At 39.7% G+C, this 15,853-nt stretch overlaps 1 protein-coding gene across 4 annotated transcripts in view; it reads right to left on the bottom strand.

Annotated features, from left to right (window-relative positions):
• LOC140389775 (arf-GAP with coiled-coil, ANK repeat and PH domain-containing protein 2-like) overlaps nt 1-15,853 on the bottom strand; it is a 131,866-nt gene that overhangs the window by 48,725 nt on the left and 67,288 nt on the right. For all 4 annotated transcript variants that reach the window (XM_072474288.1, XM_072474290.1, XM_072474289.1 and 1 more), the window contains one exon: nt 3,160-3,272. In XM_072474288.1, the coding sequence (XP_072330389.1) occupies nt 3,160-3,272 (113 nt within the window). The remainder of the gene's footprint in view (nt 1-3,159; nt 3,273-15,853) is intronic.

Raw genomic sequence — 15,853 nt, 5'->3', positions numbered from 1 at the left:
CACCACCCATTCAGGCAGCGAGTTCCAGACTCCCACCACCTCTGGGTGAAAAAGATTTTCCTCACATCCCCTCTATACCTTCTGCCCCTTCCCTTAAATCTGTGTCCCCTGGTCAATGATCGCGCCACCAGGGGAAAAGTTTCTTCCTGTCTATCTATCCCCCTCATAATTTTATACATCTCAATCATGTCCCCCCCTTAGCTTTGTCTGCTCCAGGAAATCATCCCAGACTATCCAATGTTGCTTCACAGCTAAAACTCTCCAACCCAGGCAACATCCTGATAAATCTCCTCTGCACCCTTTCAAGTTCTATCACATCGCTCCTATAATGTGGATTCCAGAACTACACACCATACTCTAACTGTGGCCTCACCAACGTTTCATACAGATCCAGCATAACCTCCCTGCTCCTAAACTTTATGCCTCGGCTAATAAAGGCATGTACACAATATGCCTTCTTAACCACATATTCACCTGCTCTGTTATCTTAAGAGCCGGTGTACATACACACCAAGGTCCCTCTGATCCTCAGTGGTTCCCAGGGTCCTGCCGTTTATCATGTATTCCCTTGTCTTGTTTGTCCTTCCCAAGTGTATCACCTCACACTTATCTGGATTGAATTCCGTTTGCCACTGATTAGCCCATCTGACCAGCTTGTTTATATTCTCCTGCTCGACTATCCTCCTCTCTATTTACCACCCCACCAACTTTCCGAACATCCACAAACTTACTTATCAATCCTCCTACATTCACGTCTTAATCATTTATTTCAACCACAAACAGTAAGGGCCCCAACACGGATTCCTTCGGGTCCACCCTGGACACAAGCTTCCAGTCAGAAAAACACCCCTCGACCATCACCCTCTGCTTCCTGCCTCTCATCCAATTTTGGATCCAATTTGCTAAATTTCCTTGGATCCCATGGGCTCTTACCTTAGCTATCCGTCTCACATGTGGGACCTTATCAAAAACTCTTGATGAAGTCCAAGTAGACTATGTCAAATGAATTTCCCTCATCTACACACCTGGTCACCTCTTTGAAAAATTCAATCAAGCTCATCAGATATGACCTCCCCTTAACAAAACCATGCTGACTGTTCTGGATTGACCCTGCCTCTCCAAATGCAGATTAATTTGGGGTCTCAGAATTGCTTCCAATAGTTTCGCCATCATGAAAGTTAGACTGACCGACCTGTAGTTTCCTGGTTCATCCCTTCCTCCCTTCTTGAATAATGGTACCAAATTGGCTATCCTCCAGTCCTCTGGCACCTCTTGTGGCCAGAGTGGAGTTGAAAATTATTGCCAGTGTCCCTATTTCCTCCCTTGCCTCACTCAACAGCCTGGGAAACATTTCATCTGGCCCTGGATATTTGTCTACTTTTAAACCGCCAGGCCACTCAGAACCTCCTCTCTGTCTATGTTAACCTCTTTAATTTTATTACAGTCCTTCTCCCTGATTTCTATACCCACACTGCCCTTCGCACAATTAATTTAGAACTCTACTTACTTCCTCCGGCTCCACACACAAATTACCACTGCGGTCCTTAATGGGTTGTACTTTTTCCCTAGTTATCCTTTTACCTTTAATGTACTTGTAAAATAACTTGAGATTTTCCTTTATTTTACCTGCAAGTGTCAACCCCAAGATGTTACTTCAAAGACTCCTGCCGCTCTTAGAGGATTACGACCCTAAGGAGCAATGTGGATTTAGGCTTGAATAGTGCGCACAAAACAGCAGAGATTTTTGTGGACTTGATTAATGATCGGATATGGTTTGGAGGGACATTTACTGCTGGAAATATCTCGAATATGGTTCTGCAAATAAACATTACCCCACAAAAAGACGTGCTCACCAATCACAAATTCAACGTACACCTCTCAATGATCAGATTTTGATGACTAAACAACAGTTTAGCTGTTGAGCTGTCTTGGCATCATCACCTTTTAATATTTACACCAGTGATATCCTTCCGATTCAGTTGAGGAAATTCAGATGCACAGATGATTTTTTGTTCGCCATCCACATGAGAATTCTTGCCAAGCGTAACACACATTAACAGAAAAAATACTCGGCGACCATTTCACTCTGGCAACTTCGTCCAAACCTTCAAAAAGCTTGCATCTACATTTCACTTGAGAAACTGGTATACAAAGCAGCACCTGAATGGCCCCATCTGAACTCAGGCACAAGGTCTTTCCAAATTACCTTGGGTAATTTCTGGATCACAATTTCATGTCAACATTGACAAAAATAAGGTAAAAGCTCGAATCAACTTAATCTACATTTTAGCTGGGCCAGATAAGGGACAGATACTTACCTACTCTGGACAGACACCTTGGCTCTTGCTTTTACAGTAACTGAATTGTTGTGCACCAGCAGACAGGAATGTGCACATATAAATCTTTTCAATGTGCAACTTGATGCTGCTGTGAAATCATCACAAGAGTGCTGAAACCAACAGTCCGTCTCCCAGTCCTTGCACATATCGTGTTGCCTCTCTCAGAAAAGAAACAGTAATTGAAAAACTCAACCAGGCTCCAGAAAGCGCAGATCTACCATTTAATGATGATCGCTGGAAGCTCCTTATACACAAAGTCTAAAGCTCCTTATACACAAAGTTACAACAGAGCCAAACTCTGTAAACAAGCCAAATAGGAGAACTCTACTTGCTTTTATTGAGCAAATTTTCCAAGCAATTTAAGGTGTAACCAAGCTAGGTCAACTGGAGTGTGCCACTTAGATTCTAGACGGTATTGCAGCATTTCCCAGATTTAAATTAGTCACCATCTATTATAAGCCTACGACTAATAACGTGCTTTGTTTAAAATTTCAAATCGTATAATTTGATATAATTGGAAGTGAAAGGTCAAGCATAATTTTAGTCAGCCAAGATCTAAGGCTTGACAATTTTGTATTGTATTCTGTCATTACACGCAACATGAACAAATCTTGGAACTAGTTACTTTCACTTGGTTCTGAAACATAATTCTTATGCTTTTATCAGTTAATGCAATGAATTCCTACTTCTACTGGCAAACAATGAAAAAAATCATGTATGCTGCATCGATGATTTTATGTTAAACAAAGACCTCCCCTCAACCGTGATCGGCAATAACTACAGAAAAGTATTTAATTTTGAAGCCAAAGTTTAATCTTACCGGTTCCATGTTTTAAAGGCATTGCTGGCTCGTTTATATAAATACCCTTCCATGACTATGCCGTTAGCAGCATCGATGTTAAATTCTATCTTGGGATCATCACTGGAGAAGTCCTAAAGCAGATTATTTTAAACCAAATACAAAAGCTACAATTACTCAACAAGAAGAAATGGTTTACAGAAGGTAGTTTTAACTTAAATGTTTATAACCTGGTCAACCTATAAAACTGTATTCAGTGAAATATTACCACAATTTGTTGTAATTTTACCTCGGTTCTTAAAGGATCACCATCTTCATGAGAAGCAATGCGAACTTAGTTATAATCACTGATTTTGACTTCTATTTTTTTCAAACAGATGATCACTAAAGCAGAGTTTTCTGTGAAGCATAATGGCGCACTGCAGTCTTGTATGTGAAGTTCTTGCTTTGTTTAGCTTTATTTCATTTTAAAAACTTTTTCTCCCATATGATCAGCATTGCCTGTACTATGCAGAATATAAACTAATTGGCAGATTATATTTTCCCCAATTGAATTCATTTCTTACTACCCTGCGCAAAGGGGAAACAACACATCCTCTGTAATAATAAATATAAAAATGTAGGATGAGATGGCGAGGAGAACTCACAATTAAACATTTTTAAATTCCTGTAAATTTGAGGTTATCATAATGTAATGTAATTAGGTTCAGCATTTCATAGAATTCATAGAATAAACAGTGCAGAAGGCCATTCGGCCCATCGAGCCTGCACCAGCTCTTGGAAAGAGCACCCTATCCAAGCCCACACCTCCGCCCCATCCCCATATACCAGTAATCCCACCCAACACTAAGGGCAATTTTGGATACCAAGGACGATTTAGCATGGCCAATCCACCTAACCTGCACATCTTTGGACTGTGGGGGGAAACCGGAGCACCCGGAGGAAACCCACATTTAATTTTTAAAACGATGCAATTTTTTTAATCTAATGAAAATTGGTTTCAGTATCAAAACTTTTTGTGCAATACCAAACCACTATTTGAAGATTCCCTACTAACATACTTAAAAGCTTTGACTTTTTTTGAAACTTAAAGAAATTTTGTGTGCACTTTTCTATTGCTGTGTTGCATGCAGCTACGATGGAATAATACAAAACTTCTCATTTCAATTCTCTTTTCTGGCCACATTCTTCTTTGGTTCTCCGTGTGAATCTTCTTAGTTGGTTAACAATCCTTCCTTTTACCCATCAAATGGCGATTCATTTAAATCTAAAACTGTCCATGAGCTTTACAAATAGCAGTGCTACACTTTTACTACCAAAGCTGCCAATAAACAAGGCAGTGTACATCCCTACATGACACAAATACAAGCGCAAATTGTTTCCCCATGGCCACTGAAGGCACATTGCGGTTATTGCTTGTTATGAGATTTTGATTATTTGCATTCACATGGGACATCAAGGAATGTCTATAGTTAGCCAAAGCACATTGTGTATTTTTATCTGTATACTCAAATTGAAAAATCCAGTGGACTTGAGCACCAGGAACTACGGCAATCAGAATCACTTTTTCAAGCTGATAAGGCAAGAAGATTAAAAGGCAATCCAACTTTTTAATAACTGCAACACACATTCACACAATATACTTAAACACAAGAAACTGTGCTAACGAGGTGAAAACTAATAGGCGAGGTGGGGCAGGAAGACAAGAGTGCATAAAAGGTTCAGGGCTAGAGTGTGAGATGTGTAAAATAGAAAGACAAACTTGATACTGAATAATGAATATGAAATTTGCAAAAGTGGAATCAACAAAAGTGCTGTAAACACAGCAGCAGGTCAATCTGCATCTGCAAAGACAAAAGATGGGCTGTGGATTTTAAGGGTGTACTCTAAATTTGATTTATGAAGAGATCCATGAATTGAACAATGATGTGTCGACGTATAGCATAGGAATTCTTCATGTTCTTTCAGGCACAATAATTTGATGCAAATTACATTTGAATCTTTTTTTCCCCCAATTAAGGGGCAATTTCTAGCGTGACTAATCCACCTAGCCTGCACATCTTTGAGTTGTGGGGGTGAGACCCATAAAGACACAGGGAGAATGTGAAGTTACATTTAAATCTAACACTTTGTGAAATAGTCATTTGCTAATACAGAACTTCAGTATGCTGAAAAATACAAATATGGAAGCTTTATTCTTGCATACCCCAGGACATTCGCAAGAATACCAAATGTAAAGAGAACTATAACTTATACTTCATGAAGAGTGCCGATTGGTTAGCAAGTGGACTCTGATTGGTGGGGCGATCAGAACTTATGACCTACAAATAACTACCAAGTTTTGTTTAAAATCAAACCAGACAGGGTTGACTCTGATCAATGCATTGCCCTGTGAAATGAACCAGAGAATGGTTTTGCTTATTTTGTTCAGTTGAAACAGACATAATGTATGTACATGTTCTGTCTGCAAAGAACATGGATTTTTTTGTATTTGCCCATCCCCAATTGCCCTTGAGGGGACAGTTAAGAGTCAACCACATTGCAGTGGGTCTGGAGTCACAGGTAGGCCAGACCAGGTAAGGACGGCAGATTTCCCTCCCTAAAGGACATTGGTGAACCAGATGAGTTTCCTCCGAAAAACGACAATGGTTTCATAATCATCTGACTTCGAATTCCAGATTTTTGTTGAATTCAAATTTCACCATCTACAGTGGCGGGATTTGAACCTGGGTCTCGAGCATCACTCTGGGACTTTGGTTTACTAGTCCAGTGACAGTACCACTAGGCCACCGCCACCCAATGGGAGGGAATCAATATTAATAACTGTAGCCTCTAGCGCGGCCAAGTGTGCCACACCGATAGTAAAATTCTTTTAACATTTAGGATTATTTGGCAAATGTTGGCCAATCGTGGAATGTCACTTAATTTTGGACACAGTTTTGAGTTTTTCAAGCATAGGCTGGTTGCATATGGTCAATATCCTGTCTGTTGTGAACAGCCAAAGGGAGATACTGTTTGATCCAATCCAATGGGAAGTACGGCCTACATACCTAGCATTACATCAGCAGTGAAATTCATTGTCGCAGTACTCGTTTGCGTCATAGGCAGACTGCATTTTTGGCTCAGTGGCAGCATCCTGTTAGTGGCGAACACCACTCATGTTGCTACTGCATAGTCGTAGCATGAAGCGGCTAGCTTCACCTATTGCTCATATTTTTGAGATACCTTGCTCATCCGGGGTAATTTAATAACAATTATCTGGTCACTTTTCAGCACTGAAATTGGCGGCTGATCAGGGTAGCCATTATCTCTCAGGGTGCCTTTGATGTGCTCTATTTTAACATCACGCTTGCATGGTGACCAAATGGCTTGGGACTATTTACGAAGTTGTCAATAAAGCCAATCTTATACCACATGGAACCTCAGGAATCCTAATGCGTGTATTGCCCAATGAAGGTAGGCTTGTGGTACAAAGAACAATACAGCACAGGAACAGGTCCTTCGGCCCTCCAAGCCTGGACCGGTCATAATACCAACATTGGCCAAAACCTTCAGCGCGTCCTTGTGCCGTTTCTCAAGATGCCTTTTGAATGCCGTTAACGTATCTGCTTTCACAACGCATTCCAGGTACTCACCACCCTCTGTGTAAAAAAGCTGCCTCGCACATCTGCTCAAAACTTTGCCCCACGGACCTTAAACCCATGCCCCCTGGTGACTGACCCCTCCACCCTGTGAAAGAGTGCCTGCCCATCCACTCTATCCATGCCCCTCAATCTTGTAGACCTCTATAAAGTCACCCCTCAACCTCCGTCTTTCTAACAAAAACAGTCCGAGTCTATTCAGCCTCTCCGCATAGCTAACACTCTCCAGACCAGGTAACATCCAGGTAAACCTCCTCTGCACCCTCTCCAAAGCCTCCACATCTTTCTTTTAGTGTGATAGATGGTAGTCGAGACCCCTCTGGCAGATTTCTCAACTAGTACATAGAGAAAGAGAGCTCATTTCATTGCTCTATTTCAAGGGTGAATTTATATGCAGCTGCAGATTCAAATATAGCAATTGTATCATCCACATATCAGAAATATGCAAATAGCAGGGGGATAGGTGTAATTCCATTGAAGACATGTTTGCCATGGAACCCAATAAAGATATTTGCAAGAGCCGAGTCTAGAGAGTATCAAATGGCAACTCCATCTATTTAGGCATACATGGTATTGTTAAAGCTGAACTCAATTGTGCGAGATGCTGAGCTCAATGAATACAGATTTACAGTGGCGACAGGTCTAGATCACCAGGATCTAGTGCTGAAGTGTAACGGTCTGAGTGATACATTGGTAAATAGGCTAAAAATGTCAAATGAGCACATTGGCCCAGCATCGCTATTGATATAGCCTGTATGGTCTTCACAAATATGAAGGAATCTTTCACTGTGAAAGTGGAACATTTTCTCACAACTGACTGTAGCAACTCGCCCAACAATTTGGCCAATTCATGTTAAGAACTGGTCATAGTTAAGACAGAGTTTAAAGGATATCACTTGTGTGCATCCTGGGAAGATGCAGTGAGCCGTGAGGAAAAATGCAATAACATACATCACCCATTGCTCATTGCACTTTATTTATTTTAGCATTTATCTAGCTTGCTTTTGAGCAAGGTTAGCCAGTCATGCTGAGCGGCAGGTTCAATGGATATGAATTTAGACCCATTAAGAATGGCATGTATTCTGTTGATATAATCAAGCTTATTAAAGGTGACTATTCCAGTCCCTTTGTTGGGTTTGATAGGTCTGTTGGATTGGCCTCGAGGCTTTGCAATAAATACCATCAGACATGCATATCCTTGTGAAAATTGGCCAATTTGGAGGCCCTCAATATTTTTTGAAATCTTAGAAATCACATGATCATGAAATTAGAGTTTTTGGAGATTTATATTCCATATGAAGGCAATAAAAACACAACTTATATTTTTTGGTATATGGGTGGAAGAGAATGATGAATTAGGGTGAGATGATAACATGGACAGATTCCAAAGTGTGGATCTTGAAATCAATTTGGTGTATTGCAAGGATGAGGATGACGACACTGCAGGGTTTATGCTGGAGGTGTGTTCTGATCAAGTTGCAGTTTGTGAAGGATGGGTGGCCAATTTGGTGAACATTAAAGAATGTGGCTTGAAACATTTCAGCAGACAGTATAGGGGTTAAAGGTGCAAAGATGAATGAAAGCAACACTGGTAATAGGACAGCAAAAAAGGAGAGCTGAGATTACATCTAACATTACACAATTGTTGCTCATCTTCAGGTTGAGTCCAAGAGAGTATCAGGTGAGTTTGATGAGAGTCAAGCCCACAAGGACATAGATGTTAATGGAAAACAAAGATAACTTCAGTTTTGCCAAATAACTTGAAAGTAAACTTTGCTTTTTCAGGTCTTAATTCAAACAGATAGTGGACAAAGTATCAACAACCTTCTCCATAAATCCCATGGCTACAAAACGCTAGATGTCACTAACACAATTGGAAACTGACCCATGCGTTTGCTTATTGACAAAGAACAGCACATGTTAAAGACCTGGAAAGAACCATGCCAGTGCAAAGAGAGGGGAGAAATTGTTTAAGGGGACTGGATACTTGCATTGCAACATTTGTAATCAGATGAGATACATCATGTAGGTGAACTATCCAGGAAACGATAGAGAACATTTATGAAAGAGGATAAAATGAAAAACAGTCAATTGCAGCAGAAAGGTTGAGAGAGGAAGAGCTCCAACAACCTAGTCGTGTTTTTTGTAACGTCACTGCAGTCACAATATCACAAAAGCCAATTGTAGGGTCCTGAGTGAGCAGTGAGAGACTCTTGTTCAGCAGAAATACAGTCCAACTCTAAAATTGAAGGCAATGGGGGAAGATTTCTGTCATAGTGCACAGAGGGGAGGGGAACTGTATAGTACCCCCCCTGGGCTCACTGTTCTGTACTGTTGCTGTTTACTATGCCAAAATGCCTCAATAAAATTGTTTATTAAAAAAAGAACCCCCTTGGGCTGGGTGTATGACTCACAAAATGTATAGAGTGAATATTACATATATTACAATTGCATGGAAGCGCCTCAGAGTAACTTGGTCTACGTGGATAATGTAAATACATTTGCACCATTTGTACTGGCCATTTTAAAATGTATGTAATGTTTCTTTGACCGTATTGAAGTGCAACCTGATCTATGTAGAACACCTGGTTATTATTGCACTGTGTGAGATGGCCATTTTGAAATGTTTGTAATGTTCTTTCTGGTATTTTACAAATGAAGTATATTTTTGCAACAACAAAAAAACAAAACAAATCAATGATGGTGTTTCCTGTGGAGGGGATGACGGAGGTTGACAGTGAACACACTGAGAAAGGAAAGAGATTGTGGATGTCAGCAAGCACAAGGCTGAGGAATGGATGTTTTGGGGATTAGAAGCTAGGATTGATGAATGACTTAAGTATAAATATAGGCTGATAGTTCATTTCCACACAATATATTTAGATAATGCTGAAAAGAAATTTAATGTTACAGGGGACATCATTCTGCCACAAATATTGTAGTATTTAGTTACTAATGCATAATAAACCTGGAACCTCACATGGAAGATCAACTTACCCATATTGTGTGCACAAAATAGGAAAAATTAAATTGTTTCCAGTTTTTGTCATTTCCACAAGGATCGTCGAGTCAAACCCATATTATTGTCCCATTTAATCCTAAACATGACTTCATTACTATTTCACAAGATCCTTTGATGATCTTGAAACATAATGCATTTCATTAATCATTAAGAACTTTTAGGGATGTTAGCAATACCATTGGCCTAATGTCCAATGCTTAAAGTGCTGTTCTATGTAATATAGTATTTCCTGCAGTTAGCAGGCAAGGTCAAGTCAGAAAAGTTGGTAATGATTTTATAGCCCTTGAACAAATTTATCTTGATTTCCTAGAAATAGAAAATTAAGGAAAAAAGAGTGCATTTGTTATGTATAATTTGCAACACTGTTAGACCCACACATTAGGGATGAAGGCAGACTACAGTCCCTCATGAATTTACAGATCAGACTGTATTGGGTGTCAAAGCATTCAGATGGTTACATTTTTGTAGTCTCAAATAATAGGAAAAAATTGGTTTAATGAAAGGTTAACATCAAACATTAATTTTGTTTCTCTCTTCAATTTTCTCTCTTGACCTGCTGAGCGTTTACAGCATTTTCTATTTTACTTCAAAAGATTTGTGACTGGCCATGTAAAATGGCTTGCTGTAATACAGGATTGAAAATACACTTGAAAAGCATATGAGACCCTTTAAACTTGTGAACTGCCTTTTCAGTGATAAAAGTTGACTAAAAAGAAGGCGCTGATGAACTGGAAATTTATGTGCTCATACATTAAATAATTTCTGTTGAGGGTAACCTTCCAAAAGCAATAAACCAGTTATATCAATATAAGCAGTAGCTTAATAAATTTTTTAAAACAGTGTTTTGTTAAACTAGACTTATTTTCACACATTATTATAATATTACTTATTGCACACTATTAATGCAAGCTGAAGTAGACTAGATTACAGCAGTTTTGGTATAACCATGTCATCTCTCCATTTGACTGAGAAAATTAAGCACCCAGTGACACCCTTGGTGCACAGCAGCTGGTTAGGCAGTAGTGCCCAAGACCTTCGATAAATATTTCATTTAAGATACCAAAAAAGTAGTTTGCAATTGTCTTTGGGAAATACAACTCCTAAGCTTTAAAAAATGTTACAGTGGATCAATAAGTAATCAAACTTAACAATCACAAAAGTAGCTCATTATGCAGTAGCCGAAATGCTGTTGTCTTGAAACATTTAACTTACTTCAAATATTTATTCATATTAGAACATATTGCATTAAAAAAAAAACTTACCATATATAATACATAACGAAATCTGAAGAATCTCATTGCAACGGTCCCTTATAAATGTCAAAGAACTATAATACGGTGAAACAGCTATTTTTCTTGTACCAGAGTTAATAATTCAATAGGCAACAGAAACCCTCCATCTACAGCTCAGAATAAGTACTTCATATTAACTACCACTAGTCACTTCCCTTAAAACTTAGGCAATATTTTTTTCTTTGACTCACAGCACAATGATCTACTTATTTATCATGGAGCAAGATTCTCCTGCCCGTGACGTTTTGACTCCCATGTATTTAGTAGAGGATCTCGCTCTTCACCTCTGACTTCAGAATAAAAGCAGTCAGCTGATTTCAGTCAGCTGATGTGATCGTGAACCAACAGCAAGTTGTAAGTGATGCAATGCATTATAAAGCCTTTTTCATTCATTAAAATATAAGAGAACAGCATTTACTACGAAAATGTCTCAAAAAGAAATGCACAAGTTAGAATGCTCAAGTTAACTAAATTACAAATATGCTGTATGCTAGAGAGCAGTCACATGAAATATTTAAAGCATTCAGGTAAATTGAATAAAAATGGTGTAATCAATCTCTCGTGATACATTTGTGTTGCAAGGAAAACCTTAATAATAGATAGCAGTAAACACCTGCTTGTATTTATATAGTGCATTTAAAGTAAGGAAACGCCCAAGGTGCTTTACAGGAGAGATATAAAGCAATAGTTGGCATTTTGTCACATTAGGTGATATTTAAGGCAGATAGGCAGAAGCTTGGTCAAAAAGGTACGGTTTAAGGAGAGAGAAGAAAAAAGCAAGTGGTTTAAAGGTGAAATTCCAGAACTTAAGGCCTGAAGATATAGCTGCCAGTTGTAAAGCAAGTAAAATCAGGGACGCTCGAGGCCAGGATTAGTTGAGTGCAGATATCTTGGAGTGATATGGGGTTGCAGGAACTAGATAGGAAGGGATGAGGTCTTGGAGTGAATTGAAAACAAACATTAGTTTTTTCTTAAAATCGCAGTGTTGCTTAGCCAGGAGCCAAAAAGATGTGAACGAGTACAGGGGTGATGGGTGAATGGAACTTGGTGCAAGTATGTGCACACGCAGCAAAATTTTCGATGACCTCATGGTTACGGAGGGTGGAATATGGAAAGCTAGCCATGAGTGCACTGGGGTAGTCACATCTAGTAGTAACAAAGTATTAGGAAGCAGAGGTAGAGTCAAATAACACGTTTATATTGTTGAATATTAGAAATAAGAAATAGATTTAACGGAGTTTAATTTAGTACGTCTGTCTAAGGGCAAAGCTCTAGTTAGATTTATGTTAAACAAAGGCATTTTGGTTTTATTTCAAACTGTGTCTGCATTATGTCGAGAGTTTACAACGTGAAAACTAAACAATACTTCAAAGAAAGACTGAGCTGTTGCTTAGCTACCAGCAGTCACCTATAGTTAGGAAGGATTTTTGAGTTGAGTTTTAACTGGACCAAAGGCAATTGAGCTAGGTAGTGAGAGAGAAGGCAGCTTTCACAGCTCTGCCAGAGCAGAAGCAGAACGATGGAATAATGGGCAAGAAAACAAGTCTTGTGATAGCATCTGGAATGCATTTGAGGAGAAATCCACAGAAGTTCAATTGAGTGACATCTGCTACTTGGTTTCAGAGTGGAGTATGTCTGACCTCAGTTAGTTTGTTGACTGATAGGGACCATGTATTTACTAGAAACATTATAGCACAGGATATATTTTCTAAACTGTGTTATCCTCCAAAGCAGCACACATTTGTCAAGATAAGTGGGAGTGAAGGAGTATTTAATTGTAGTCAAACATTTCACATTTAATAAATATTTTTCTCTGTTGTCAAAAGCTAATTGACAGTCCTGTGACTCTGTTCATTAACGCTTTTTTAAAAAAAGGTAAAAGATAGTCTTTTGAGCCAGGGTTCCAATCTGGGACTTTCCCAACCAGTAATAACATCAACTGGGATCACAACACAAAGACATGGTGTGGGTTTAGCAGCAGTAAGCCAAGACAAGGGTAGCATTCGGACAATGTAATGGAGGTGGAAACGAACGGCCTTAGCAATAACACAGATGTTCAATTGGAAGCTCCCCTCAGGGTCACGTATGTTACCAAGGTTGCAAATAATCCAGTCCAACCTCAAACAGTCGTCAGTATTACGATCCCATACCAGAACCCAACAGTGGCTAGGATGCTGGACCAAAACCCCAATATTTTAGTTTATTCTAAGGCTGTGCAGAAAGAATGATTTGCTCAAGGAGTGGTTGCATGATAAAATAGGGCTTTGGTATTTCTGAAACTAAACCTTTATTTTAAATACAATATTAGGACGGCACGGTGGCGCAGTGGTTAGCACTGCTGCCTCACAGCATCAAGGACCTGGGTTCAATCCCAGCCACGGGTCACTATATGTGTGGAGTTTGCATATCCTCCCCTCGTCTCCGTGGGTCTCACCCCCACAACCAAAGATGTGCAGGGTAGGTGGATAGGCTATGCTAAATTGTCCCTTATTTAGAAAAAAAAATAATTGGGTACTCTAAAAGAACCCAGTTTCCTTACTCCAACCCCAGGAACTGCCTGTAGTCTGAGCAGCGGTTACCAATCCCAGCTAATGCTGCTGGGACTACAGATCACTAAGCCATCAGATTCAGATCACTCAGGCAGGACCTCGTCCCGAAAAAGGAGAAGTCTGGTCGTAAAACTGCTCTTAGTGTTAGATTGTTGTGAATTAATTGTCGGGATGTACAGCCCGTGGGCGTGTGGTGGTGGTAGGGACTTCATCGGCCCTTAAAGTCTAGCCCATGGCATTTCAAGAAAGTTGGTTCGGGAAACAACATGTTCAAAGAATTTGGAAACTGAAGGGAGCTAGAATGTAGGAATGGTCAGGTCATGGTTTTTTTTTTGAGGAGAGCAGTGATGATTTAAAAGAGTACATGGAGAAAGAACTGTTAAAATATCAGACATAAGGATGAGGAAGGGAAATTGGGTGGCCAACCATTAGGTGGGAATAGGGTTGAGGAAGCAGGAGGTGGACCTTATTGGCAAGCTGATCTGAGCAAGCAGGAGATAAAATTAAGAGAAATAAAATAAATAAATAATAAGCGCTTATTGTCACAAGCGAAATTACTGTGAAAAGCTCCTAGTCGCCACATTCCGGCGCCTGTTCGGGGAGGCAGGTACGGGAATTAAACCCATGCTGCTAGCATTGTTCTGCATTACAAGCCAGCTGTTTAGCCCACTGTGCTAAACCAGCCCCTAAAGAAGAAAGTAGAGAACAATATAAATTTCAAGACGGAGATGCAAAAAAGTTAGGAAAAACTAGGAGCCAGAAGGGGTGGGGGAAAAGAGAGAGAGGAGGAGAATGACACGATCCACGAGATCCTCACACTCTTTGCTTGAGGTGAGGATGGAGGAGACCAGTGTTGGTCCTCGAAATGGGATTCACGAGTAAACCAACAATTAGGGGTAAATTTATATCTTAGACATTGAAATATGATTTCCCAAATCTCAAGTCCATAATTCAAGCTTCTCAAAGATCTACAACATTTACCCAAAATGCATTCAAGTTTATTATATACTGTTCATCCAAGCCTTTCCTTGAATTAACTGCACTTATGTAATTCGCTATTAAAAGAAAGTGAACCAGCAGATGATTCCGCATCCTTGCATCAAAAGATTTAATAGGGGCAGGATTATCTTTGAACACAAATATGTACTTTCTTCAAAGAGATTTGAAAAACTGCAATAAAATCCTGCTGCATGTCAGTGAAGATCCCCATGATTTTGCATGAGGTTAGAGAACAGATATTTCATCCAGTTTAATACAAAACTGATGCTTTCAAAACTATCTAACTTCTGCAGATGGCTTGTGGTATACACAAATACCTGCTATCAAAGAAAAATATTTTTATACATGGTTACTGAGAAATCGAGGTTCAGAATCAATCACATTTATTGTCGGATGGCAGGTCCGAGGTCTGAATAGAAGACAAAGTAGTGAATACAAATAGCCATATGGAGTAGATCAGGTGAGAGTGTAGGAAGAGTTTAGCGAAGATACAAAGGTGCTGAATCATCTTTGTCGGACAAATAGCATTACTATTATTCTCTTGTCATCCCAAAGTAATCTATCATTGTCACCATACATATTGTAGAGAAACCTACCTGAAGGGCAGCCTATGACCAGCATTTAAGAAAAAGGAGGGGGGGGAAAAAAAAGAAAAAATATAATTGACTATTTTGCAAGCAAAGTTCGACAGAATATGGGCATATTGGATTGAATGGAATATTAGTTGAGGACTGCATAAATTGCATATAATTTTACACAGATGTATTATGGCCTTTGGAAGGAACATGGAGGCAAGGTACTGGTAGGATGAAAGGTAATAATGCAGAAGAGGTGTGAAATGAAAAATATATTATTTATCACAGAGAGAGAAACCTCAATGCTCTTCATAAAAGGAAATATAATTTCATAGCACATGTCTGAGGCCTGGATTTTCACTCCTACTGAAACATTTCCCAGCTCCTAAAACCCAGGAGAAAATACCCGGAAGTCTGGATTTTTGTTCCGGGGTGGCAGGGTTCTTCGGAGTCAGGCTGAGTGCGGACGATGCTGAATGCGAGCAATGTCGAATGCGGAGACAGGCTGGGTGGAAGGTCTGCTTCGGTACACTGTCACTGTTCCGAAAATTTCAAACAAACAGAAAAAAAGTAGAAACAGTCCTCCTGCCCTCACCCCCCCCACATGCTCCCCATGCCCCATCCTCGGGACTGATGC

This window comes from Scyliorhinus torazame, chromosome 14, assembly GCF_047496885.1.
Source record: "Scyliorhinus torazame isolate Kashiwa2021f chromosome 14, sScyTor2.1, whole genome shotgun sequence".
NCBI lineage: Eukaryota > Metazoa > Chordata > Chondrichthyes > Carcharhiniformes > Scyliorhinidae > Scyliorhinus > Scyliorhinus torazame.
Note: the sequence above shows the minus strand (reverse complement) of the source record. Positions and strands in the feature narration are given on the sequence as shown.